Source organism: Gavia stellata, chromosome 20 (genome assembly GCF_030936135.1).
Source record: "Gavia stellata isolate bGavSte3 chromosome 20, bGavSte3.hap2, whole genome shotgun sequence".
Lineage (NCBI taxonomy): Eukaryota > Metazoa > Chordata > Aves > Gaviiformes > Gaviidae > Gavia > Gavia stellata.
In genome coordinates, this window is record NC_082613.1 from 9,445,494 (window position 1) to 9,472,455 (window position 26,962).

The 26,962-nt window shown below is 45.5% G+C and overlaps 1 protein-coding gene across 2 annotated transcripts; it reads left to right on the forward strand.

Moving 5' to 3' along the window:
- The first annotated feature begins 4,681 nt into the window (after positions 1-4,681).
- PEDS1 (plasmanylethanolamine desaturase 1) lies at positions 4,682-26,573 on the forward strand. Of its 2 annotated transcripts, none has more exons than XM_059827040.1 (5): positions 4,682-4,946; positions 19,713-19,804; positions 21,310-21,454; positions 22,095-22,307; positions 25,413-26,573. In XM_059827040.1, exons 1-5 carry the CDS (start codon positions 4,682-4,684, stop codon positions 25,532-25,534), a joined length of 837 nt encoding a protein of 278 aa, XP_059683023.1. In that variant the 3' UTR covers positions 25,535-26,573. The 2 variants fall into 2 exon arrangements, with proteins under 2 accessions (XP_059683023.1, XP_009819453.2); XM_009821151.2 differs by lacking the exon at positions 4,682-4,946 and adding an exon at positions 8,271-8,415.
- The last annotated feature ends 389 nt before the right edge of the window (positions 26,574-26,962 follow it).

Genomic DNA, 26,962 nt, shown 5'->3' on the forward strand with positions numbered 1-26,962 from the left:
CACGTTTTGTATTGCCAGGGGCAACATAAACCAAGGGAAGCCTTAGAGTGACAGAAGAGTGGGCTTAAGCGAAGAATTAAAATATTTTTCTTCATTAAAAGCATTAAAGGTCTGTGCTCTAGACCATACAATTACTTCTTGTTCATCTGCTCTCCTCTTGTGTCGAGCACCGTGGGGAAAGCGGGGCTGCCAGGGAATCAGTTAGGACTCGCTGGTTGTGAGCACAGCCCCTGGGCTGGTCTGTGTCATCCGGCAGCTGGCCTCGGTGGACTGGGGGCCGGGTGGGGACAGCAGTGTACCGGCCTCCGCGTACCTCGCTCCTCGGTCCCCATCACCCCCGTCTTTGCAGTTACGGCTTTGGACGCCAGCCGTAGGAGTGCCTGTTCCAGCTCGCCCACCCACGGACGCTTTCCCACGCCAGAGAGAGTCCGGCGAGGGAGCTGCAGCCCGTTTCTGCTCCCTCCGTGCCTCGTGGCTCGGGAAGAGAGCGGAGCTGCGCGAGCGCGGGCCGCAGGCCGGAGACGCGAGCCCGCACGCTGCCCTGCGCTGACGGGCCAGTCCCGGCGGGCAGCTCTCGGGAGCAGAGGTGGGAGGCGGAAGCGTGTGGAGAGCCGGAGGTGATCCGACGGGTGTGACCTCGCAGGGTGGAACCGCAGCCGGGGCTGTGCCCCTGACATCGCCGCAGCCGTTTCACCCGAGGAGGGGCGGCCTCCCCTCCCTGCCCGCTGCGCTGGGGCACCGGCTGAGGCGGCATCGCTGAGGGCAGGAGGCCGGTAACGGACGCGATGATGACTTTTGTGAGGAATGTACAAAACCTCGCGGTTTGGGTGATGTCTGTAATAACTCATCAGCCAACGGGCTCCGCACCTGGAAGCGTGGAAGGTGTTCCCGCGGGCGCCTCTGCCCCGCGCTCCGAGCCCGCTCCCCGGGGGCCGCCGGCCAGGGCGGGGCTGAGGCGGCGCGCGGCGCTGTCGGCAGGGCCGAGGGTCTCACCCACCTCACGCCCTCGGGGCCTCGGGGGCCTCCGCACGCCCTCCCCGCCGCCGCCCCGCCGCTTCTCGCGCGCGCGCGCCGGGGCAGCGCCGCCGTCCCCGGGCTTGGAGCGCCACCTAGCGGCGCGGAGCGGGGCCGAGCGGCGCCGGGGCGGGGCAGGGGCGGGGCCGGGCCGTTGGCGGGAACGGCCGCCCCCCGCTCCCCGAGGCGCGTCGGGCCGCTCTCTTCAAACTTCCTTCCCCTGAGGGCGGGCGGGCTGCCCGGCGTGCCGCTGGGGCGGTGGCTGCCGGAGCGCCGTCTCCACAGGCGCCCCAGGGCGAGAGAGGACGGTCTGACCCCGCCGCCCGCGGGGGGCCCCGTTCCCGCTGCCCCCCCGGTGCCGGTGCCGGCGGGCCCTGGCAGGTGGCTCGTGCCCGGGGGACCTGAGGAGAGCGGGGAGCTGAATGCGAACACTGCTACCCGCCACCCTGTCCCGGCTTAACCCCCACCGGCAGCTAAGCGCCCCACAGCCGCGCGCTGAGGGCCCCCGCGATGGGGCGGGATGGGGGGAGAATCGGAAGGGCAAACGCGAGGAAACCTGTGGGTTGAGATGGAGGCAGTTTAATAGGTACAGCAGAAGCCGCGCGCGCAAGCAAAGCAAAACAAGGAATTCATGCACTGCTTCCCATCGGCTGGCAGGCGTGCAGCCGTCTCCGGGAAAGCAGGGCTCCCTCACGCCTGACGGTTACTTGGGAAGACAAACACCATAACTTTGAGCGTCCCCCCCTTCCTTCTCTTTCCCCCAGTTTTATACGCTGAGCATGACATCATGCGGTACAGAATACCCCTTCGGTCAGTCGGGGTCAGCTGTCCCGGCGGTGCCCCCTCCCAGCCCCCGGTGCCCCCCAGCCTGCTCGCTGGCGGGGTGCTGCCAGGAGCAGAAAAGGCCTTGACTCTGTGTGAGCGCTGCTCGGCAGCAACAAAAACACCCCGGTGTTATCAAGGCTGTTTTCAGCACAAATCCCAAACACAGCCTCACACTAGCTGCTATGAAGAACATTAACTCTATCCCAGCCGAAACCAGCGCAGACCCCTAAATAAACTGGCCAAGGATTTAGCTCTTTCAAAGGTCTCTTTATGGTAATATGCCCTGTCATATTGCAATACTGTCCTCATCTTCTCCAAATGGCATCGAGATTTTCCCGCAGAATTACTCTCTTCATACAGAGATCCGCTCAGGGTCTCAGCAGCCTTGTCCTGGCTATGCTGATACCTGTACCAGGTCACCAGCGGGTCGCCTGATACATCACTGCACTTCTAAGATGGTGTCTCTAAAAGGTGTTGCACTCACGCAACGCTAAATGCTCGTGGCTCCACCCTTCCCTGCGGTATGGCGGTACTGTGGCCATGGCAGCTCTTGGAGTTTCACCAGAGTCTATGAACTAACTCCTCCCGCAGGTAATGATAAAAAAAGGAACATTCTTCAGATGTGTCCCGAGCGTTGCTTTGTCCCTAGGAAAGGACCAAACCCTCTCCTCGATGGTCTTCTGTCTTGTCACATTGAGGTGAGATCAGAAGGGGCTTCAAAGCACCTTTTTCCTTTCGCAAGGTCCGTCTTTAGGCAGCCACCCTGACGTTATTACAGAAAGGTGCAGCTTTACTCCATCCGATACCAAGGCAAAACTAATAACTGTTTTCCAAGGGAATTTCACAACCCATTCAAAGCCAAACCTTGCTAGAAATTTGCTGCTTTTTCTTCCTACTGACAGCCCTTTTGCCTTGACAAAACAAGATGACTAACAGATGTTGAAGGTATCTTGGGGAACACCCCCAAGAACCGTACCTCAATTAAAACCGTTTCTATCTTTCCTCTAATTTACATATTCATAATGGGGACATACGGTTACATACCTCAAAACACATTTAAGCGTGCCATATCCTACTGAACTGACATTCATTCATTCACGTTTACACCACTTCTGTACTAACGTTATCGAGGTCACTGGCACCCTAAGAGGATCTTAGCAAGACCCATAGCATCAGAGCAGCCTAACCTCACACATGTCTAATGAAAACATCGGCATCCCTCAATGCCGGAACATTCCCCTCCCTCCGTCTAAACGCAGCAAATTGAGGCACCCCAAGATAATGCCTTTTCATTGGCTTATTACCCCATTAACAGAAAAATCCCCCCCTCAGATAAACACCTTCTGTGTCAGTAGCAAATGGTTATCGTTTATAGTTTCCAGGACTTTTGAGGCAGACAGAGGTAGATATATATATATATATATATGTAAAACTCTTGATGAGTCCAGGACTCGTTGAATTCCTGAGCCATTTTTTCATGAAGAATCACTAATTTGAGCACGTGATTCCAGCTAATTATGGATGAAGTTGGGAGTCTCCGAGCGGCAGGGCGGGCTCTGGGAGGCAGGCCCCATGCCTTTTGCCCCGCTTCAGAGACGCGGTGATTTCAGAGCACCATAAAGTGACGATCCTTGAGCAGCCCTTGACTGTCGCCTCCATCAAGTTTTGGGAAGTTCCCGGGTGGTTTGGTGCAACTGGCATTTCTCTTCCAGCTCTCTGGAGGGGGAGCCCACAGGGCAGCCCCCGCGCCGCATCCTGCGGGAGCAGGGTCAGGATTTACCCCTGGGGTGGGTGTGACGTGCGGGGCCGCTGGCGGCAGGGTGGGTACGGCCGCGGGGCCCGGCCGACACGGGCCTGGGGTTGTGCTCTCCTGTTGCCTGCGCCTCGCTGTCAGGGCACGGGGGAGCGTTTTGTTCAGCACGGCGTATCGTTTTCAAACCTTTGGATTGGCCAGGCATCTGCTTCGGAACGCCAACCTCTGTAAATGGGTCCGGTTTTAATGGTTAAATGGAACCCATTTAATTATTTGAATCACTTCTTATTTTAGTGCTATTTTATCTGATCTTCAAATAAATCTGTTGCAGAAATTACTTTTTATGGACATGATGTAGCACTTCGGTATTGCTAGGCGCTTTTTTTTTTCCCAGTGGTTGGGCTTGATGATCTTACATGTCTTTTCCAACCGTAGTGATCCCGTGATTCCCTGTCTTTTCTTTCCATGCGGGAATGTATTTTTTCGGGACCAGTGGGTGCCCCCGCGAGTGGCTTTACCCACGTCTCGAGGAACACGGGCTGGATTACCCGACAGAGGGAACGGGAATGATTGTACTGGCACGACTACGGCCTGGGCGAGCCACAGCAGCCGTCGGGGCCTCCACCAACCTCGCTCAGCCGTCCGCCTAACGACTCCCACCCGGCGCCGCCCGGTGCGACCGTCTCCTCTCCGCGCCGAGGCGGGCGCACCGGGCAGCAGCGCCGCCAGGGGGCGCGCGAGGCAGCGGCCGGAGGGGGCAGCGCGAGGGCGGAGGGGGGGGCACTGCCGGCACCTCCCCACCCCGCGCCCGCGGCACCGGCCCGGCCCCGCGCCCGGCCCCGGGCACCGCCGGCGCCTCCGCCCGGTCCCGCCGCCAGCTGCGGCCCGCGGGGCGGGGCGCCTCCAGATGCGCCGCCGACCCTGGCGCCACGCCATTGGCTCCGCCGCGCCGGGCGGTGCTGCCCATTGGCCCGGCGGCAGCGCGGCGGCGCCGGCGATAGGCGGGAGGCGGTGCCGGGGCGTGGCCAGCCGCGCCCACCGCCCCCCCCGCCCGCCCGTCGCAGCGCCGCGGCGCGGCCCCATTTCCCGATGCCGCTGCGGGCCGCAGCGCTGGCGCCGGGCGCCTCGCCGGGGCCTGGGCGCCGCTCCCCGCCGCCCGCCGGCCTCGAGGAGGAGGAGGAGGAGGAGCCGCCGCGGGGCCGAGCCATGGCGAGCGGCGGCGCCGAGAGCGTCCCGCGCCGGGCGGAGGCGGCGGCGCCGCAGGCGGAGGCCGCGGAAGAGCTCGAGGGCGGCAGCCGGCGGTGGGGCGCGCAGCACGCCGGGGCCCGCGAGCTGGCCGAGCTCTACTCCCCAGGTGAGGGCGGCGGGGGCGGCCGGTTCCGCTCGGGGGGTTGGGGCCGGCTCCCCGCAGGGGCCGGGCTCCTCTGGCGGGGCTGGCTCCCCTCAGGCCCGGCCTCCCCTCGCCCCCCCCCACACAGCGGCCGCACTGAGGCGGCGCGGCCCCTCACGGCGCCGCTTCGGGAGCCCCGGGGGAGCGGGGGGCGGGCAGGGCCCTGTCGGGGCTGGGCTCTGCTGGGCCAGGCGGCCCGGAGCTGTCGGCGGGGCCATGCCGCATGCTGGCGGCCCCGCGTCCGTCGGCCGCCCGCCCTCCCCTCGGCCTGGGCAGAGCTGGTGAGTGCGGCTGCTTAAGGCAGGTCTAAGAGACGGGCGGTGCTGCGGGGGTGGAGGCTTTCAGACTGGAAGGTGCCCAGAATGAATGCTCTTCCCTTTCACGGCGGACAAGAAGTTAACCTTTCCGTTCAAAAGCAGATGGGCAGATTTGGTTGCTAAGCGAGGTAACGACAGAAGCTTTTGCTTCAGAATATTTACTCCGTGAACTGCTCCGAGATACCCAGGCCTGGCACCTTGGAAAGGGGCAGAGGGATGTTTGAATTCTCGGTTTGGTCTTGTCTTCCTGAAGCTTGGTATTTGTCAGAGCTCAACAAAGTGACTGCAGCTATTCGATTATGCTATGGAAATAACTGTAAACTCCTTATAATAAAAGTTGTCATTTGTTTTTAGCTCACAGCGGGAGCAATGCTAAGTATTCTTGCCATTCCCAGTTAATGCATTCACAGGCGAAGGACTAGGAAAGGCAAGACACGTTTTCAGCACCTTGCAGTTTCCAGCAGGTTAGCTGAACAGCTTAGCTTGCACCTTCAAGGCAATTACTGGAAAAGCAGGTGTTCTTACTTGCGCAGAGCCAAGTAACGATAAGAAAACAAAGATGTTCATTAGTTTGTCAGTCTTGTAGACTGTTCAGGGCAAGTCTGCCCATTTCGGGTTGTATCGGTCACCTCTTCCTTGCCTTGAGAGAAGGTGGTGTGTGACGTCTTTCAGCTGGTGTAGATACGCAGTTCTGATCCAGGCAGTGACTGATTCCTGTGCTTTACAGAAAAGGAATACACTATCGCAGTGTGCGCTTGGTCATAAGGAAAAGATTTTCCTCCCCAAACAACTTGCAACGCTTATCTTTAGCTGTAGATATAAGTTCCTGGGAAGTCTGTGAAGTAGTACATGTGTAGTGATGTCTGTCAGCAGTGAGCTGTGATAATATTAGATGTGCAATTTTTTTCTGGCATTATATAAATAACTTACATAAACAATGTCAGAATATGTGTTACGGTGGAAGCACATGATGTTGAACTACTGAATTCTTAAGAATGGGGTGACATATAATTGTGCAGAGGGAATATGACTCTGGAGTATTTCCACGATTTCTTCAAGCATGTACTTTGTGGCTTTGGCACCTTACTTCTTCATGCGGGACATACTTTTAAATTTGAGTGCTCTTTAAACAGAAGTTACTGGTGCTGACTCTGCTCCTTCAACTGATTTGCTTTCCCAGTCTGTCCAGAGCCGGGGCTGTGTTTCTGGACTCGGATATCTCCAGACAGTTGTCTTGGGATCCCTGTGTTCAGAGTGCAGTGGTATTTGCATAGACTGAACTCATGGGACTTGCTAGTAAGGAGCATAGTGTTTCCCCGCAGTCAGCTAATTGTTCCGTGAGGATCTACCCACTTAGCTCCTCTAATCAGGGTGTGGTTTTCTTATGCAGGAAGTGAGTGTTAATTAACTCTTACTTTCATTACTCCAGGGATCTCTTTATAGAATATCCCACATTGTGACCTGATGCTGTCTTGAAATACACTTGTTCTTGTGTCTTAATTTAATTTTACGATTCTATTCTCTGCTACTGCTGAGGGTGTTAACTTACATGCTCATGGCCTTTCTAGAACAAAACTCTGAACTGTGAAAGTCTTTGTTCACGCTTCTTTAAAATATTGTAGGCACATTGCAGATAATACTGATCCTCCTTCGATGTTCCTAGTTTCCTTTTCATTGCATGCTCTAGTTGAGAAGAAGGACTTGATTTAGCATTTAGGAGGAGAAATTTGATCAGGCAGTAGGTCAACATAGAGGAGTAGTAGGAGAGAAGCTCCTATCCTGAACACGTGCCAGACATGTGAGTACGCCTCTGCTCCTCCGAGAGGATGTGCACCTCGCCTGTAGTCCTTACTGATTGTTCCCCTGCACGTTGCTTTGCCTCAGACTCAAGTGGTGCCAAGTGTATAAGGCTGCAGGAGGGAGTGGGGAGTGGGCTGCGGGGTGAACTGCTCTGGGAAGCCCTGGGCAAGAGGCAACTGTGCTGACTGGCTCCCTAAAATAGGTGAATGCTGACCTGTCTGCTCCTGAGCATGTTAAGAGCTGCTTATAGCCAGGGCCCTTCTGGGCCAAGGTGGCAGCTCAGATCTCCTTCTTGGATTTAGGTATTAAAGGTCTGTTTCTGATGCCTTAATCCATACAGGTCTCGCGTTGAGCGTTCCCTTGTTCTCAAGGTCAGCGCCGTCTGAGGACGTAGCGGTGATTAGCAGTAGAAAGCTTCTGCCTGTCAGTCTGAATATTCAAAGTGTTACCATACTCTGATGTGTCTGTTGTCTTTTTATAGGCAATAAATGAGGTTTTTGTAAAGGTACGCAGTGGTACAGCAAGGTACAAGAGAGAATTTGTGCCAGTTCTTTCTCTTTGCTTATTCTGACTTTTGTCATCTCAGAATGGCTGAGAGGTTGTAGCCTTCTGCCTGGGAGCAAGAAGGCAAAGGCAAGGCTGCAGGGGTTAAGTAGGTGAGCTCAAGAAGTATGCTTGCGATGTTAGGAAAGCAATTCTAGGGCCACCAAAGTACAGGATGATGCTTTTTCCTGTTAGTACAACAGCTTTATTTACAAGCTCTGAGATTTTAAGTATTCCTGATCATAAGGTGATTTAACTACAGGGCATCTGAGGCCAGGCATTTGTTCCCAGATTCAGCTATACCAGTAACACTGAATATTGAATGAAATACAAATTTAAAAAAAGATGTGATGCGGAGGAACATTATTCCAGCAACCGCAGGGAAAAAGAAACTAGGACAACGTGAGATGATGTCAGATTTGTACCTGTTATTCGGGCAAGGGCAGAGGGAAGGGGTTAGTAGTGGCTTGGCAAAGAAGAATGTCATTTAACAAAATATGCACACCTCCCATGGATAAATAAGTTTCTGTTTCAGTTCCCTGTCAGACAAATGGAGTGAGTCATCCAGGCAGTAGAATAGTCTGTATTATTTCAGACTTCAAAATGTCCTCTCAGATAAAAGTAAAACATGCTTTTTTCCTTTTTTCCAACAGGAAAGAGACTACAAGAATGGATCTCTGTCATCTTATGCTTCTCTCTGATCTGTTTCAATTTTTACAATCTTCTCTTCTACTTGCGACTGGAACACACACCCTCTGTTATTGTTGGGATATGTAAGTAGGAACTGTTCGCTGCCGTGAACAAGGCAAGACTGTCTGTTGTAATGCTGGAAACAAATATATAATCTTTTAGGCTTGACTTACCACTGGAAAGGGAGAGAGGTATTTGTGCGTGTGCAATTCTAGTGCCTCTGAAACTTGAGACCATCTGCAAAAATTGTTACTGCTTTTTGTCCTTCATTTCAGTGGCTTCTCAGTATCTCAACGGTGAAGTTTTTAACGTAGCTATTTAAGTTTCATGTTCTTACGTAGGTAGTCATTGCAACTGTGAGGACTATTGAGGGGAGAAAATAGTTGTCAGGACTGTCAGAGTTTGAAACAAAATACATTGATCGACAAAAATATTTACAAGAACTTTTCAGAAAGCAAAAGCCCAAGAGAGATCTTATAAAAGGTGTTTCAGGCATCAAACTGGCTTGACTTCTGGGGACTGATACAAAACCAGAGTATTCTGGAGTATTATGCTTTCATGTCAGGATGTGAGGTTTAGCCTTTTTTTCCAGCAGTGTAAGAAAAGTTGTAGCTTTCTTGGGGTAATAAATGTGACTCTTCATCTCTTATTACTTCGTTTCATTAGAAGTGTAGCCAAGCAAGCTCAGTCTCATATTTTTGCCTTAGATGTGTAGAGATATTTAAGTTAGCTGGATCTTGGCAGTGCAGAGCTAGCTGGTCTAGATGCAGTGCAAGTTGGTGATTTCACCTTGATTTCACCTTTTCAGTGAAGGAGAGGAAGAACTAGTAAAGGATTCTAGTTTGATGCTATACATCTTTACTGATAGAATCGGGAATTGCGTGGAATTAGCTAAAGGAAAAACTTGTCTTGGAATAAACTGGGTGTGAAAAGGGACTCCACAACATTCATTACATCATTCAGAGCCTAAACCTGTGTACAATTTGAACGTTGCTTAACACTCAGAGCAGAAAGTATCAGTGTTTACGTGAGCTTTGTGTTATTAAAATAGTATTGAAATGCTGTTGCACAGAAGCTTTCTTGAGAACAGGCAGAAGGGAGGGCAGTGGAGCGGGCTGAGCTGAAGCAGGTGGTCACCTGTGGCTGACTCAGTCTGTTGGCATTATCTGGGCCACAAAGGTTGCTGGTAGCTTTGTGGTCGTGTATGTATGGGAGGGATGTGGGAAAAAGAAAGAGGATTAAATTTAGAAATTGGAAGAGTCAGCTCTGCAGTGCATGCCTTTCATAATTTTTCAGTAAACTTCTAATACGGGATGAGGGAGGGAAGAGAAAGAATAGTCACTAAGCATTTCATCAATCTTCTTCTGTACTTGCGATGCATATTGAATGCAGTATTACTTCTTGTTGGGTGTGTGTAAATGTTTACGTGTTTTCATATGAAGCCTCGTTAACTGAAAGAACACATGCTGTTATTCATTAGGGCACCATATAAACTAGGTACAGGTGTTCAGCTTCTGTGCTTTATAATAAAAGTAGCTTTTCTATAAACTGTGTGAGGTGTTGTGCATTTTAGAAGAAAATGGTACTTGTTTGTAATCACTGTTGCATACTGCTAATGATTAAAAAAGCCCCACCAAACAGCAGATTCAAATAGTGATATATGATAGAGGCTATGAATTTCTGTCAAAGCCGAGAAGTGGTAATTCCTGATGTCTGTTCAAAGGTTATTGGCTTTGTGTTGGGGCTAAGGGGGAGCAGTGTCCTCCCACTGTGAATCATTCCAGCTCACTTGCCTAACTTAGTCTTGCCTGCTCTCAGCTGATGAGGTGGAGGTGTTGGGAGAAATGGAGAAGAACATGGCATGAGAACTGCTCCATAATGATGGGGACAGATGTAGACAAGAGAATCAGTAATGATGGTTAACCTGTAGTGCAATCTGTTTGCAACTGGCTTTCATCTCAAAGTTAATATTGATAAAAGCTTGAGTTCTCTGATATCCTGGTTACCAGTTTAACTGATAAAGCAGCCAATTCACTGATAATATTGTTTAAGTAGTAGTGAATGATTAAAGTAGCAGAATCTGGATTCTGTGTAAATAAACTAGTGTGGAAATAACTGATAGTGTGTACAAAAATGAGTGCAATAAAATAAGTGCGGCATGCTATCTTGTTTTGCTGTCTTCCTTCAATACATTATTTCTCCAGGTAAAGTGTGAGTGATATCTGTAATTCCCAGTGATGATTAGGTTTTATTCTTTTTTGTGAAACTCATCTCCATAAATGTCCTGATTCCTAAATACAGCACGGAACACAATGGGTAATATAGGGAATATTGAGTCTGAGACATCATCGGATGTGTTCTCATTGAAAGCTTTCCTGAAGCTTAGATGAGAATATTGACCTTTGAGTTGAGATAACAAAATAAACATTCTGCTAATAAAGACTTAGCTCTAGATCAAGCTCACTGCAGGTCTTTGGAAACCTGAAAGCGATCGGGGGTCCAATGGGCTGGATCTGATCTGCTGCACAGGGCTGTTCATTAAGATGCGTTGTTGGGACCCCCTGTGTACTCTTACGTAAATACGTATTTTCCCTTAAGAAACAGGGAGTAGTTTGAACCTCCTGCATCACTTCACCTAGCCTAAACCCTGTATCTATAATTAAAGGCTGTGTTATATCTTCTTTTTTTCATGCCTTTAAAGGCACATGTAATTGTAAAATGGGTAATACTGTAAATATCTTAATCTAGAAATTCTTGGGACAAAAAAGATTTGATTTTCCTCTTACCGGTAGTCTGAAAGCACTTACTTCCTTGTGTGATGTGAGCAGGCAGCCTGCTAAGAAATGAACTCACGTGGCATACTGTCATTTGCTGTGCTGAATCACCTACGGGTACTTGTGCTGTGGAGCGAGGGAAGGCGGGTGGGAACTTTATGGCATTGTTTTAGAATAGCTTTTGAACTGGATTGTTTTCTGCTGACTAAAGATGGTCTTGCCGGAAAGGAAGCAGAACCCCTATGAGTCTCATGTCTCTGCTAAACCAGCCAGGAAGGCAATTCCCTTCCCCTCCTCACTGTCAAAAAAAAAAAAAAAAAAAAAAGTAGGCAGGGGATGAATTTTTTTTTTTTGTTTCTGTGTGAAATCCAGTCATGCCCTATTCTGAATGTCTTTAGCTGCTAAGGAGCTATGAAAATTTTCCTTCTGATGCAAGCTGACAACTGTGTAGATTTGAATTTGGCATTTTATTTGCACGCACACATGCACAAGGTTAACTCCAAGGTACCGCTGGTTGGGAAGGTTGGGTGTGGCAGAGGTTTAATACCCCCATTTTTCCAGCTGCAGTGGGACACCGTCCTAGCAGTACTGCAGCACCAGAACAGCCTCTGCCCCTGTAATGTAAGCTCAGTAATGCCGGAGAAAAGGCTGGCATAGGCGTTACTTGTGTGATAAGCAGAAAAGCCTCACCAAAACATGTAAGACTCGGCTTCAAAGCTCTTACACCTTCAGGTGAGTTTGTAGTGTCCGGCATATTATTCGATATACATGAGTTGTGTATATATACAGGTGGTACATTAATAGCATCTAGATAAAAAGTTTGACAAGTTACACCATGGATTCTGGTTTTCATTTTTCCTTCCCTCCTCATGTCTTTGTATAGGGTTTTAAAGCCTTTTTTTCCAAACTGGTTGAGCTGTTTCTGACACTTGACTTCTATCTGCAGCCACATTTGTTCTTAATAATATTCTTTATTGCAGTCTTAAAAAAAATCAGTTAAGTTTGTGCTGTAACTGTTTATATTCATAAGAACTGCCCCACGTAGGGCAGGTATCTTTAGACACATCTTGTGACACAACGCAAGATACAGTTAATCATTGCTGACTTGAGAGATGAGGAACTAATTTTTTTAAACCCGTTTTGAGGTACACGTTTCACTATTGCAGATGTTGTGGGTTAGCCAGAGAGAGCATGCAGAAAGAAACCACTTCATTCACTTTCAAGATAAAAGCTTGTTCTGATCAAGGCCCCAGACCTTTTTGTTTCAAGCTTGAGTGGCTCTGCAGAGCTGCACTTGGTTAGCTGCATTGCAGAGCCAAATGATAAGTGTGTAATACATATGAAAGCTCTGGCACATGTTGGAGTAAAAGCACTCTAGAGACCATGAACACTTTTATGAGATGGACTGCTGTGCAAGTGGATCAGCTGCTTCAAAGACAGAACTGTAACAATGTCACTTCATCTTGGGTTTACTTTGTATGTTAAAATGAGTTTGCACTTGAAATTTTGATTTAAAAGGTCCTTGAAATTACACCAGGAAGAAACCTCAGTTAACAAAGGAAAATTATCCTTTACTTTAGTGTTGGTCCAAATAAGCCAGATATTTTCACCTGCTGTCTCACTCCACCTGAAGTATCAGTTACTTCATAGCTGTAGGTAACTTTGTGTTTTCCATCCTAAACTGTATCATCTCTTAAAGATGGAGACTCTGCGAGTTGTGATTAAATGGGCAAAACTTTGATTCTACATTTTGTTGCACTTCGTATTGCACAAATAAAATCGGATTGCACTAACACAATTTCTGTTGTATCTTCTGTTAATCCGTTTTGTAGTAGTTGCGTGTATTAACTTAGGAGCTCTAGGCCTTTCTGGTGCCAAAGGATCCTGGAGGCTGTTGGTCTTGGGAGTGGAATTACGGAGTACCATTGCTGGTTGGCACTCTGGCAGGTGATGTTGACACCAGCTATCTGTTCTTCGTCTAACTTGGGTTAGGGGATGAACTTCTCAAGCGTGCTAGCAGCTGTTCTTGGGCAGGATGGGTGAAGGCTGTACCCCGTTGGGGGAGAGGTGACGCTCCCTGCCTGAGACGGCTTGCCCGGGTAGCGGAGGGAAGCTGGTGACACGGCCCCGTCTGCGCATTCCCACTTGCGTGCACAGTGGATGTGCTATTGCTCTGTGTGTCAGCAGCAGTGACCGGGACAAAGAAAGCTCTGTTTGCTTGCTGAGTTGTCAGGGGCTCTCTTAAAGTTGCAGGGGATTTTGGCTCGAGGTTTTAAGAAGTATAGGTGTCAGTGGCCCTGGTTCACTCAGAGTAGTGCCTCTGGCACTTCAAAGCACCAACACACGCTGGAGTGTTGCCCTAATGAAGGAGTGGGTTACAGTGAATGGTGACAGAGTGATCTGCTTCGGTGAGAGAGTGCAGGCCTTGAACAAAACCAGCGTTATGGCTGCTTGCGTCCCGCGCCAGGCACATGTTCAGGTATTAGGTCTCCTCTGGGTGCCAACCTGCATGCACAAAACTGCCCAGCGCTCCTGAGGGGTGAGCTCATCCTGCTTGATTCCTGGGAGTGTTTTAAATGGATGCAATTGGAGGATTAGTTTGATTAGTCATGCTAATGAAAATACTGGATTTTTTTAGTGGAAAATTTGCTCTTGGTTTTCATTTAGTATCCATTGTTCTCTGTTCTTCTAATCACTTTCTTCAGGGATGGGTTAATTGCTTTTTCTAGTAATGCGTTTTCAGGGAAAAGTACACACAATGGTACTTTTTGTTTAAGAACCTGAGGCCTAGGTAAAGTTGTCAGGATTTTGTCATTTAAATGTGACGGGTGCTTCGCAAGCACTCCATCAGCTGGTGAAATAGTAGGAATAGCTTGGTGCTAATACACTAAGATTAAAGACATGAAAATAAAATTCGGCGGTTCCTATCATTAAGTTTATCGGCTAGTGATTCTTAGCCAAGTCATGCTTTTAGTAGATGAATATTTGCTTTAGGATCTGCTGCTGTTTGACTCTGGGGGACACTGTACCCTGATTCCTTGGGGATCTCCTTTTCCTGCTAGCTTCTGGCAATGTCGCAGTGTGTGGTTTCTGCCCCAAGGCTGACATTCAGGTCTGTCGCAGTTAGAGGTGAGGCAAGAGGTGTGCCCGGTTCTCAGGCAGCATTGCTGGGAGGCAGTGGATTATACCGGCTTTCCCATAGTGGGGAGTAACTGGAGTATACAAGGGAAGGAGAAGAGATGTCTGCTATATGAATAGCATGCCAATCTTGCAAAATAAGCTTGTGTGACTTATGACAGACTTTTCCCATCTCTGGAGTGCATGTATTATAGACGTGGCTTATTTGAAGTCCCAGTTACGTAATATAACTACTATAGGTAATAATAATACATATAATATCCAGGCCCTTCTTTTATTTCATAGTTCACCTGTGTTCTCTGCTTACTTGCACTGTTAGGTCCAGTTCTGACTGAATGTTTCTCTGGTTTAAATAGCCAAAATGATTAACTCTTCTTTTTTGCTTTTAAGCTGCTACACTTTATACTTGCTGAAATGTTCAGGGATTATTTTCTTAGCCTAATAACTTGCCATAGTGTCAAACCCCTGCCTGCTCTGTACTAAAAGCCACTAAATGTGGAATGTAGATGACTAAGGTATTTTATTTTTATAAGCATTTAAGTAAAAACAACTGTTACTTTAGCATATTGATTTTTAGAAAACAAAAATTTCTGTGTTGTGGAATTAGCCACTCCCCCAACTCTTTAGTGCTGTAACATTCGACTAGTTCGTACAGTCACTGATTTAAAATTATGTTATACAATAGCATCAAGTTATTTAATAACATCTTACGCTGTTTTTTCTTCTCCAGAGACTCTAACTGAAATTTTACAGTAAATATGAAACTTTATATACTCTACTGTAAGGCTTCTGGGTTACAATTTGAGAGTTATATCTATGCAAAGCCAGGCTTACACTTGACTCTGTAAAATTTCAGTGAACTACAACTTGTTGTTGCAAACGTGCAAAATAGTTTTATCTCTCGAACACCCTGTCCCTCAAATGTCCCGCGCTCATTTGGCTTCCTTCCGCCGCGCTTGGGAGCAGCCAGCTTGCAGGAAGTGGTATGTGACTTGCTCACGAGAGAAGCCCTTTGTTAACGTTGCAAGTTGTAACCTCTCGATTTGGTACTCAAGCAAGGAAGAAGAGGAGCGGGGGCTTTTCTGTGACACAAACCCCTGCATATTGTCTGGTTTCTAAACACAACACAAGCAGGAGCAAAACCATCTTGTGTTAATTATGTGTTTGGGCCAGTTGCTCTTCCAGCCCTGCGACCCACCGCCCGGCAGGTGACTTGGGTGACTTGGCTGTCCGAGTGCCAGCGTCGCGCTCTGCCGTGTCCCCTGACTCAGACGAGAGGCACTCGGGTGGTGTCCCGAGGGTGCTGCTGTGCCTACATGCCTGTGCAAAGGGTCACAAGTACAGGGTGGCTGGAAAAGAACAGCCATTCTAGCAAATGTGTGTGTCAGTCATGTGTTCACTTATTTTTAAAATATCTGCTACTGGTTGAAGTTCATTTGTACACCTTTGGTCTCCCTGTATGCTAGGCCTTTTTCTTTTCTCCTGATTCAGCAGTCTGCTTCCAAAACAAAGAAATCTGGTGTTTTGAGCAAGTTCTGCAGCTTGCTTCTTAACCGCAATGCCTTCTTCCCCTCCTCCTGCGTTTTCCGAGTACTCACCTCCTCTTCAGATATAAGCCACAGATGGGCTGATGCTCCACCCACCGTTCAGCAGGCTGGAGTAAAACTAATGTGTACAGAGCAGTATTTCTCTAATGCTTTACTGATCGCCTTCTAGTGAGTGTGTGAATCCACTGCTTGCAGTTCATATACATCTATACTGTGGATATCCTGCTTTTTCTAACTTTGAACATGAATTAAGAGTTAAACAGGGCTGTCAATCTTACCTCGCCCTCCCAACCTTGATGACAGAGCCTCAAGATCTAATGCCACCTTAGAGAAGTAGCTGAACCCCTGTGCCTTGGTTTTCCCATTTTAACTAAAGACAGTGCTGGGTGTATGAGAACATGGAGTTCAATTAATTGCTGTCCGATGTGCCTTCTGTGTCTGGAGTCAGGACGCAAACAAAGTGTTACGATGCTAGTCTTGTATAACCTTTGGTACGGTTTTTGCTCTTCTATTACAACTCATCATACACAACTGCTAAAGAGTGAGCAAGCCCTTCTGCAATACAGCTGAAATATGATTTCTGGTAGTTAGGTTTTTTCAGATTGCCTTAGTATAATGCACTGCTTCAGGCACCCTTCATTCTTTCCTCTTAGTTCTCTACCAGCTGACATCAAAGTAACATGTGAAATATCTATTGAACTGTCAGGATTTTGCCTCTATTTTTGTTGTCCTTCCTGCTGTTATTTCAAGCTCTGATAATGCAATGTGCTGGAGGCGATGCGGGCTAATAGGGTGATTACCTCAGCAAGAATGGTATTTTAGTTGTTGCAAAGGGAAGTGTTTGGATATCTTCCCCCTGAATCATGGCTCTTTGCTCTTTCAGCAGCCAGGTGCAGGTCTGAAAGCTATTGTGCTCCACCCTGTCTCACTGTAGCTTACATGTGTGGTCTGAAACAAAAACAGGTGTGCAGAATTTACTGCTTATAAAAAAAAAATAAGCTGTCTTCAGTACAATAAGGTGATAGATAAAGGATGAAGTGTCTCCTGCTGTATTTAAGAGTTTGGGCCAACTAGATAATGGATTCAGCAGTGGGGATTGATTTATAAATACAAAAAGAAAGCCTTTTGGGGCAGTAGGTGCCACACTAATCCTGATTTTATTTCTTCTCCCTTTTTGAAAATGAAAGATGAGGAGGAGGACTGCAGAGGTGAGGCATCAGCTAAGCAAAAGGTAATCACGAGGAGTGGTTTATCTGAAATACGCTGTGCTGCATGCACTGTAGGTAACCGCTGTGCCCTGAAGATGAAGAGCATTTTGTCAATAATAACAGAACAACCTTGTCCTCTTTCACGTTCTAAAAATTACCTGTTCTTTAGAAATCCTGCTAATGTTAGAAGAACTTCATTAAACTGGACTCTCAAAGCAGCTGACCTAAGCGTCCTGGTTGGAGTAGGAAGATCAGTCAAAGTCCAGGTCAGGACCAGGGTAAATAAAAGTTGTGTCATTTATGGGGAAAGATGCACATTCGTTGTCTTGTTTCCTGTCATATCTCAGATGGCTTTTAAGTTTCTGTGAGAGAGGGAGGATTAACAAGATGACTTGCAGTCAAAGCAAGATGAACCAGTATACCAACAATTTTAACTTTTGGTTTGGATTACAAGTGAGTTGGAATTGTCTTGCCTAACATCTTAGCAGGCAGAGGGGTACCTGCCCATCACAAAAAAACCTCAATACTATAAATGAGAAGCTGTGCTTGAAGAAGGTCTTCAGGCGGAGAGAAACAAATGCTGGCTAGTGGAGGAGAAATCCAGGAGTTCTCCCAGCTTCACAGACATCTGAAGAAGAGTTGGTGAGGCAGGCAGAGCAAAAATAAATTTCCTGCATCACCTCTGGTTTTGCAACTCCCTGTTGTTTCTGGTGCAAAGACTGTGTTGCAATGGGCGACTTCTGTAAACAACCTGATTTTTGTAAATATCAGCTGGGAAAACTAAAGAACTATGTTCCAGCCACTCAGACCTGGCCCTGTGACTACTTCTCTGGCTTGCATGGACTCACAGGCTGCTCTGAGACCTGCCAGACATGCCAATAGTAAGTGACTGTGCCTTATGCTCTCAGCACCAAATGAGAGTAGGGTATTGCTAACTGAGCTGCTTTGAAACATATGTTTTGACCACATAATCTTAGTATTTCTGTAGCTGTGACTCATTTAACAATAGACTGCAAGATCAGTATGTAGTGCTTTAATTGGCATGAACCTTGTATATGATTTTGAGGGATTTGCACTGAGATCAGGCGCTATCAATTCCCAGCTGTATTGTATTCACACAGTATGCAGTAGCTGTTTTGAAATGTGGGTCGTGCTTCTGCTGAATTCTTTTAAACAGACCCGCAGGTAAGAAGTGTGTGCTGCCTTCCCCTTTCACAGCCTGAATGCTGGCTCCACAGAGATTCGCCAAGAGTGCTTGTATACATATTCGCTGGATGGTCGATCTCAGAAAAAAACGAACAGAAAGATCTTTCTGATATTTTTATTAACCTGAAGGGACAGCACTGTGGTGAAAAAGGATCCTGATTCTTAGTCTGGTTTGTTCTTTAGTGAATCTAGACTCCATCCAGACCTGGCTTATCTTTCTTGAAACCTGCTCAGAGAAAGATGTGCAGGCTTGAACTGGTACCTCTTGGTGTCTCTGTTCTCTAAAGGGCAGGGTCTGACTGTCCTAAATCCCTCAAACGTAGAGGTGCCAAGGCAGTATCTTGCTCTTTGCTGTGTTGCTGTAACCATATTGCTGTGCCATATGCCACATTCCCCCAGCCTGTCTGTTAAAAACAAGGGACCTTCTTCAGCGATCTTCTCTGAATTTTCTTCCTCAAAAGCATAAAGAGCGTGGCAGTAGAGCTCATGCAGGAGGACATCCCAAACTGTGTTGGAGACTTCATTACTGAAGGGATTGGGAACCTGGGAGTCGAATGACTTCTGCAGGTGAAGTGATAGGTGTCTGTTAAACACCGTCTGACAGATCTATGACTAACTGGAAAATACACAGCTGTTCTGATCAAATAACATCTCTTATGTCCTTACTTTTAAATGTCAGGTTTAGACAGAAACTTGGGTGGGTAGATTATCCAGAACGTGAAGGCAAAAATAGCACTTTATGTGCAAGAACTGAAAATCACCTTTACTTGACCGGAGTTTTAAAGTTCTTGTTGTTGGCAGCTAGAAAAATCTTTACGCTTGTTGCAGCAACCTCTGTTTAATGGTGTATCTAACTTAATATGCAAATACTGCAAGTGTGCAATGTCCCTTACACAGAATCATTAGCATGGCTCCTGGGCCTTGCCTATAGCTTTGCAGATGCCACAGTCTTGAAGTTGTTCGATGTTCCAATCTTATTTTGTAAATAGTATTGCTGTACCCAGGAGTGGCTTCTTAATTAGTGCTTATCTGTAGTCATTGGAGTTCAGTGCTTCTTGTTTACAGACATAAGGGACCAAGGGAGAAGAGGAAGGGTGTGCAGATAATACTATCTGTTGGGATGGCTTTAACAGCTATTTTATAGTCAAGTAATCTGTTAAACACTACTGAAGAAGAGGGTGGGCAGATCTAAGTGATTCAGTTCTAACTTACTAGTATTTTCCATGCCAGCAATTGTAAAGATTTGTCAAGCTCTTCTGTAGAAGATGGGTTAAACACATGATCTTGCTATAGATTTAATGCAGATTGTAACTGTCCAAATGGCGTCATGTTAACCTCTTTTTCCTAGTTGCCTGATCTTCTGTTTATTCAGATTGGGTAGATCCCATGTGGTTGTACATATCTAAGTTAGAGGTAGATAAACAAGTGAACTTGTAAACCAAGTATAAAATGTGAATTGGCAGTAAAAATGCTTGTGTATATCTAACTGTCTCTCTCCTCACTCAAGTTGCAGGAGTTATTACGGCTGACTTTCTATCAGGATTATTTCACTGGGGAGCAGATACCTGGGGATCTGTGGAGCTACCCATAGTTGGAAAGGTTTGAGATTCTTATCCTTAAGGTTGAAAAAGTTATGAAATACTTTTCTGACACACCTTCAGTATTCCCAGCTGTGTTGGATTGTGTATATAAGCTGTATCTTTTTTTCCAGTCTTGCCAATGTAACCAGCTCCCCCACCCCCAGAACCCTCCTCCGCTAAATGGCACGGTATATTGCTGGTAAAGTGCCATGTTTACTCATGGCCTAGGTGACATGTGCAAGGTGACACTGTTCCATTTTATCACCTTGTTTAAGGTTTGCACACAGTTTTGCAATACCAGTGTTCACAGACCTTCCCAAGGTACTGTGGGAATGGCCTGTGACACCACAAGCGTAGAAACCTGGCTAGACTAGGTTAGGTCTTCCAAAAGGCTAATAAACACAGAGGTGTGGAGAATTGTTCGTGTAGCTAAGCTCTCTAAAAGCTGTCTTGTAAAACATGGAGACGCTCCAGTAAGAAATCCTTCCAGTTCTCTGTGCTACTAGCCCCTATTGTAAATTTAGTAATATTAGAATGGTGATGACTGAAGATTTAATTTGAGATGTATTACACACCTGCAGCTACAAATGCCAGATGCTTAGTGGAATAAACTTCTTCATAGCTACCATTAATTACTCCTCACAGTGCAATATTAGAAGGATCTCTATTTAAAAAAAAAGTATATGGGATAGTCCTTGTAATTATCTGGAAATATGTGAACTAGAACAGCAGAATTAAGACTGTTGGGTTTAGGCTTATTTTTGTTCATCTTCAATAGACTTAGTAGTCCTTGAATCCCTGTATCTCTGGACCATAGTTCAAAAAAAAAAAAGCATTGCAGGAGGCTCTGCACTAAACAAACAAGAGTTCAGACTGATCAGGACACCTTTGCATAGACTGTACATGATGTATGTGTTAAAGGCAAAGAATTATACCTGTCCTAGTCCTACCTATCACATTTGCTCTGTCTCCTCTGGGATTGTGTATTCATATGTGATTTCTACTCCTAGAGGAGACTTTTGTATAGTCTGTTTGACTTAGGTTGGTTTGTCTAGTCATTTAAATTGCATTTAGTCTGTTAATGCTGTCATCTATAGCCCATACAAAATGTTAGGCTGAATTTTCTTTTTTTTAGTGTTTTCTTGGTTTATGCTGCTTACAAGTGATTTATATTTGTGAATTTCACAGGCTTATTTTGTCTTTGAAATTAGGATGCTGTTGCTTTGTTTTTGAGATCTAGAGACTAAAGGTCTTAAGCAAAAATTAAGAATAAAACTGAAAAGCAATCAAAATCTGGATTTGAGTTTGGCAACTGAGTTGCTTTGCAAATGTAAATCAAGTTATCTGAAGTGTTGCCATCACAAAAGTTTGAATCCCACTCACATGCTTTGTACTGTGGAACTCTCTTAAGCTCAGTCATCAGATTTGAATGCATGTGGGGGTTTTGGGGTTTTTTTACTTTTTTTTTTTCTTTCCAAGATCATTACTGAGCCATGGTGTCATGTTTATCAATTTGTTTTTCAGGCTTTCATCAGACCCTTTAGAGAACATCATATTGACCCCACAGCAATTACCAGACATGATTTTATAGAGACTAATGGAGACAACTGCTTTATGACACTAGTCCCGTTGGCAAACATGGCATACAAATTTGTTTCTTTTTCCCCAGGTAAGCTGTTACTTCTGACTTATGTGGATTTAGCATTTTTGTTGATATTTAAATGAACATTTGTCTGTCTGAGGCTAGGAGAAATGAATGAATGCAAGATGGCAAGTAATAGCTATGGGAAGCATGCTGTTCCTGGGAGGAGGGAGGGAAACTTTCTTGAAGGTGGAGCAAAAATTTTCTTTAGCTCAACAAAGAATATGTGGCTGAACAGTCTTGCAAGGAAGCATTAGAAGTTACAGTAAATATTCTTTTTACAAGAGGGATCAAACTGTATGCATGCAGGGAAAGTCATTGTTCTAAAGTGTATAAAAATGCTTCATCTCTCTGTGGAAGTACTTTATTTGCAAACTAGAAGTGCAAGAATTAAAGGATTAATTTAATTTTATAGATGGTAAATTCAGAGTTTAACTTCCTGTTTGTGGCGAGTTGACAGATGTTGGCATTTACCAGCCTGTCTTGTGACATTTTGGAATTGCTTATGGCTCACTGTCTCTCGTGGCACTTCTGCCAAAGCAGCTTCGTTGAGGCCTTTGTTAGCTCCTGCAGCACCAGGCAGCTCTGTCTGGGCAAGACATCATTCGCCTGGTAGAAATTTACCTTTTCATAAACAGTATTTAAAGATACACATCTTGTTTTACAGAGGCATTATATGAAACATGTCCTTGGGAGTGTTATGTCTTTGCCCTTATCATCTTCATAACCATGACGAACCAGATTCACAAGTGGTCTCACACGTACTTTGGTCTTCCACGCTGGGTCATATTTCTACAGGACTGGCATGTCATCCTGCCACGGAAGCATCACAGGATCCATCATGTGTCTCCACATGAGACGTACTTCTGCATTACAACTGGTACTGCCATCTGGTTCATACTGCAAGCTCTTTTTAGTAGTCTGTGCAGTTCACCTGGCAAGATGTAATTTAGTGACAGCTTATTAAATACCTAGAAAATGACATGGTGAAGCTAACTGTGCTCTTAGTTTTGCGAAGAGCTCGTGCAGCATAAAAAATGTGGGGGGAAGATTTGTGATTAGCTGAAAAGTAGCTTTAAGCCTGATGGAGTAGTCAGTGGTATCGAGACCCAGTTGCATGATATCTTGGTAATCTCGTGCTAGTAATGGATTTTGTTTGTTAAAGTCTTAAAGCTGCTGTTCCTTCAAAAGAGCATATCATCTGCAAGTGCAACTTACCTTGAATGCGCATTTCTAAAGCAAGGCTTCTAGATTTTCAGCATTCATTTATTCTGATTTGGGGCAGAGGAGTGGACAGGCTTGCAGAAAACTGGCTTTAGGTTCCTCTTATATCTATATTAAATTCTATGCCCACTGTACAGTGGGCGTACTTAGTCACCAGTGTTGCACAATCCTGAATAAGTTACCAAGTCAATCAGACAACTGGAAATAAACCACTCTGATTCTTCATTCTGTCATTGGCTTTGACAAACATTTTATGTAGGTTTTGAAATCTCTGCCAAGAAGCAAATTTAGGGCTCGTGACCAGAACGATATGTAAAAACATGGTACAATTAAGCCTGATGGCAAAAATCTTGCCATCCTAAGAGCTTTTTTTCATTCCTACTATGTCCTGAAAGTTTAAGTCTGACCGTTATTAGCAGTCTTGGGCTAGTTGCTTTTTTTTCTCATTAAAAAAAAGACCATGTGCTTCTGTTCACTTCATGCTTTCTGTAAGTGTTCATACCATACTAGTCTGACATAACACAGCGTGATGCATTGTATACTTGGATTTTCCAGTGGAGCAAAGTGTTTTTGCAGCCCTAATTCTCTTTCTTCTAGGGTAGAAGTGAGGAGGAGGACAAATATGCAATCGATGTGCTATTTAAAATCGGTCTTTACTGAGTGAAATAGACCAGTTATTGTAATGCACTTGTTAGTGACTTAAGCGTAGACAGGCAAGTCCAAAGAGTGTACTTGGTTTCAGAGCTGACCTGTGTATGTAAAGGTCTACCATTGTATCGTTGCCAGGGAAGGTGTCAGATAACAGAGCTTTCTGGCATTTCCCAATGTTAAAGCTTTCAGACTGACTGCCGTTTTTAGACACTAGGAGGGAGTCATCCATTCCTTGAGGGGTGGTGGCTGCGTTAATGAGAATTGCATGGGCTGACTTCCTAAAGGGCATCAGCATACACTGGGTTGAGTGGAGCTGCAGGATCGCAGGTGAGCTAGGGAAGTTCACGTCCAACTACAGAAGGTGGCTGAAAACAGTGCCTGTTTTGATAGATCATTAAAGCTGTAGTTGTGTCTGATTAGGAGCGATCTAGCTCTCTAGAAATACGGTATTTTTCAGCAGTGAATATCCTGAATGTTCTCTCCCTGTAGTATTTTGGTCCCATAATAGCTATACACATAGTCTAAGACATCACCAGCAAGAACAGTTGTTTTCCTTCTGCTGGCTGTGTCACTGCTGTAGGGATGGTCCTCAGAACTGGCAGCGCTGGCTCTGCGGCAGCTTTCCCGTGTTCCAGTCTTGCTCGTGCTATCCTGCGTTTTAGCTCTTTCCCCTAACATGAACCGCTGCTGCTAGCTCACTGTTTCCATTGTGGTAACAACTTCTTTATTCCTGCCTCTCCTTTGGTTTTGTTTTCTTATGCTTTTTTCCCCTTTCCAGAAATGTACATGGAGTAAAATATAACGTGTGCTTACAGAACAGTTCTGTAAGTGTGGGATAACTAATATAACCCTGTGTACCTCCATCTCTTCCTAGTTGTAGGAAAACTTCTACAGGGAAATAACATTTCCCAGTGCTGGTTGCTTCTGGTTTTCCTAGTTTTACAGTATTTAATAAAACAGAGACCTAAAGTTACTGTGTAACACATGGTAATAAAACCCTGTGAAATTGCCTCTTCATGCACTCTCCTGTCAGTTATATGTACTTAGGTTGGCATCAAACTACAGTATCAGAAAATCAAGTTAATGTACTAATTAATCTCCCAAAAGTGAGACATAAAGCCCTTCTGAATTCAGGGTGAGGCCTATTAAGCGTGAGTTCCAGCCTCACAGTCTGTACAGTGCAACATTTCTACAAAGCACTCAAAATACCCTAAATCTGTAGGCTAGGAAAGACGCATTAAACTCCTGTTGCATGCAGAACATGGTGGCACTTACTGCCATCTTCCCATAAAATGGTAAAAGCCTGTCCCATGTCAACCTGTTGCAGCCTTTCTGGTTACTGGGATCAGAAGGGCTCTGTTAGCCGAGTCGCACAGCTTTGGGAGCGTGCTGCGAGCAGTGCTGCCCTTCTAATCCAGGAAGCGTCCAACGCCAGCTACTGTTAAATGCAGCATGGTACTACAACATTTCCCCATCACAGGCTTCATTACCAAGCAGTTATGCAAACGTTAATTTTGCCCTGGGAGAGCACAATATTTTTGAGTACCTTAAAAATGAAAACTGATGTTGGAACTATCTAAACTTGAGGCTTTATTTAAGAAAAAACTTTGTTTAGTTTGCTGAGCCTTAGTGAGCAGCGGTGTTTAGGTCCCAAACAGAAATCTTCAATATTTTTTTTTAACTCTTTTTTCTAGAAACTGTGGCATTGATAGTGTATTTGAAATTTCAGCGCCATGTTGTGTGTATTTACTTTCTTGCTGTACTACCTAATGAGAAACACAGGGAAAAGCCAAGCTGGCTTTGTTGATGGGGAAACTAATTGGGAGAAAATAGCCTGAAATTGTTGGGTTGGGGTTTTTGTTTAGTTGTGTAAATTTCAATACTAAATCTAAGGTGCTACTAATACAAATGTCTTGCTTCTAACAAAATCAGTCAACTTGATGGTCCCTTTTCTGATAGCTTTGCAGTGGTCATAGAGTAGTCCACCTCTGAACTCCCCTTATATTTACCTTGTGTTTAATTTAAAGAATGTTATTAAATAAACATTGCAAGACACTGAACTTTGGATGCTATGACAAACTAATCCTTTTTTTCCTTTGCAATCACTTAGGTTGGCTGAACTATCCATTAGAGAAGATAAGATTCTGGAGGTGTTTGGAGAACATTATCCAAGGAGTTACTGGGGAGAAGCCAAGAGCAGATGACATGAAATGGGCTCAGAAAATTAAATAACTTTTTTGCCAGCCTTCTGCAATCCTTAACTTGTTGCCAATGTTGTTTAAAAAAAAAAAATAAAGCCATCAGCCAAATTCAAGACCTGCAGAGAAATAACAGACTCTAAAGCACAAACTAAAAAGTGCTAACAGACTGTAATGAAAAGAACTAATTCTTAAAACAATACTTGAAATGAAGATGATTATTCTTACTGAGCACCTTTTTGTTTAGCCATGTCTGCTTACATCTTAGAAAATACTTCATCACTGTATCTCATAAGGCTATCGGGCAAGTCGGAAGGCAGGACAGTCACTCCATTGGTACATGGTGGCATAGTAAACATGTGTTGTATCAACATTATTTAACACTTCAGAAATAGCTTATTGCCTAAGACCTATAGAAGGAATGGTGACAACAGTTTGTCACTTCATGTTTGAGTCCAAATACACTGCATGAAAACAGTGTGTCAGAGTAATGGAAGCCTATAAAATCATCACTGTTCAATGCACTTAGTGATTGATAAACTTACAGCTCTATCTTTGCTATCATGTTAAATCTAATTGATGTAATGTGGAACAGACTTTGAGAATCCCACTCCACCAGTGGGCCACGAATCCTCAAGTGTCTTCAGTTTCCCTTAAAGTTGTTCTACTCTCAACGTGGAATTGAGCAAACCATTTCTGCGTAAGCCTTCAACTTAACAAGCCTCTGAGGAGAGGGAGGGCACCCAGTACAACACATGCTCGTGTTTGTTCATGTGGAGTGCTCACTGATGAGTCTTCTACTGTTTCCTACCCTGACAATAAATGTTCAAAATAGTTCTAGCATTGGGCACATTGCAAATAGCTGTATTCAAGAGCTCAAGGTATCAAAGTTGTAATGTTAGAAGGGAAATGTCAATGAATGGTGTTTTGTTATTTTTGTTTTTTTAAGGTGCTTGCTTGTTTCTGTAAATAATATAAAGCCTTAATATCTTCTGGTGTAATGGAATAATATTTTAATGTGATGTTTGAATGTATATAATATATTTATAACAAAGCAGTTGGATAATACTAATCATGTTAAGTCTTGTTGCTGTTCTTCATTGATGCATTGTTAGCACTTAGTCCAAGAACTTGATCACTGGTTGCAAAATGCTTCATGCTGTTCCAGCCACCTGAAACACTTTGCAGCCTATTAAGTCTTGTTTAGGTTGAAGCAATCAATTGATAGTGTTGTAGGAGCTTGACGCTATACTACGCCAAACTTCATGACCTTTCAAGAAGTGCAAGTAATTCTGCTTTGGATACTAAGGAGTAACTGTGCTGGATTGGGAGGGGAGAGGTTCCCGTAAGAACGTCCAACAGGCACTTTCTCAATTTAATGTCATTTGAATCTTGTTTAATTCTTTGCTGAATGAAAGCTTACTGATGGTCAAATCTAAGACTATTTTCTCTTCCCTAGTTG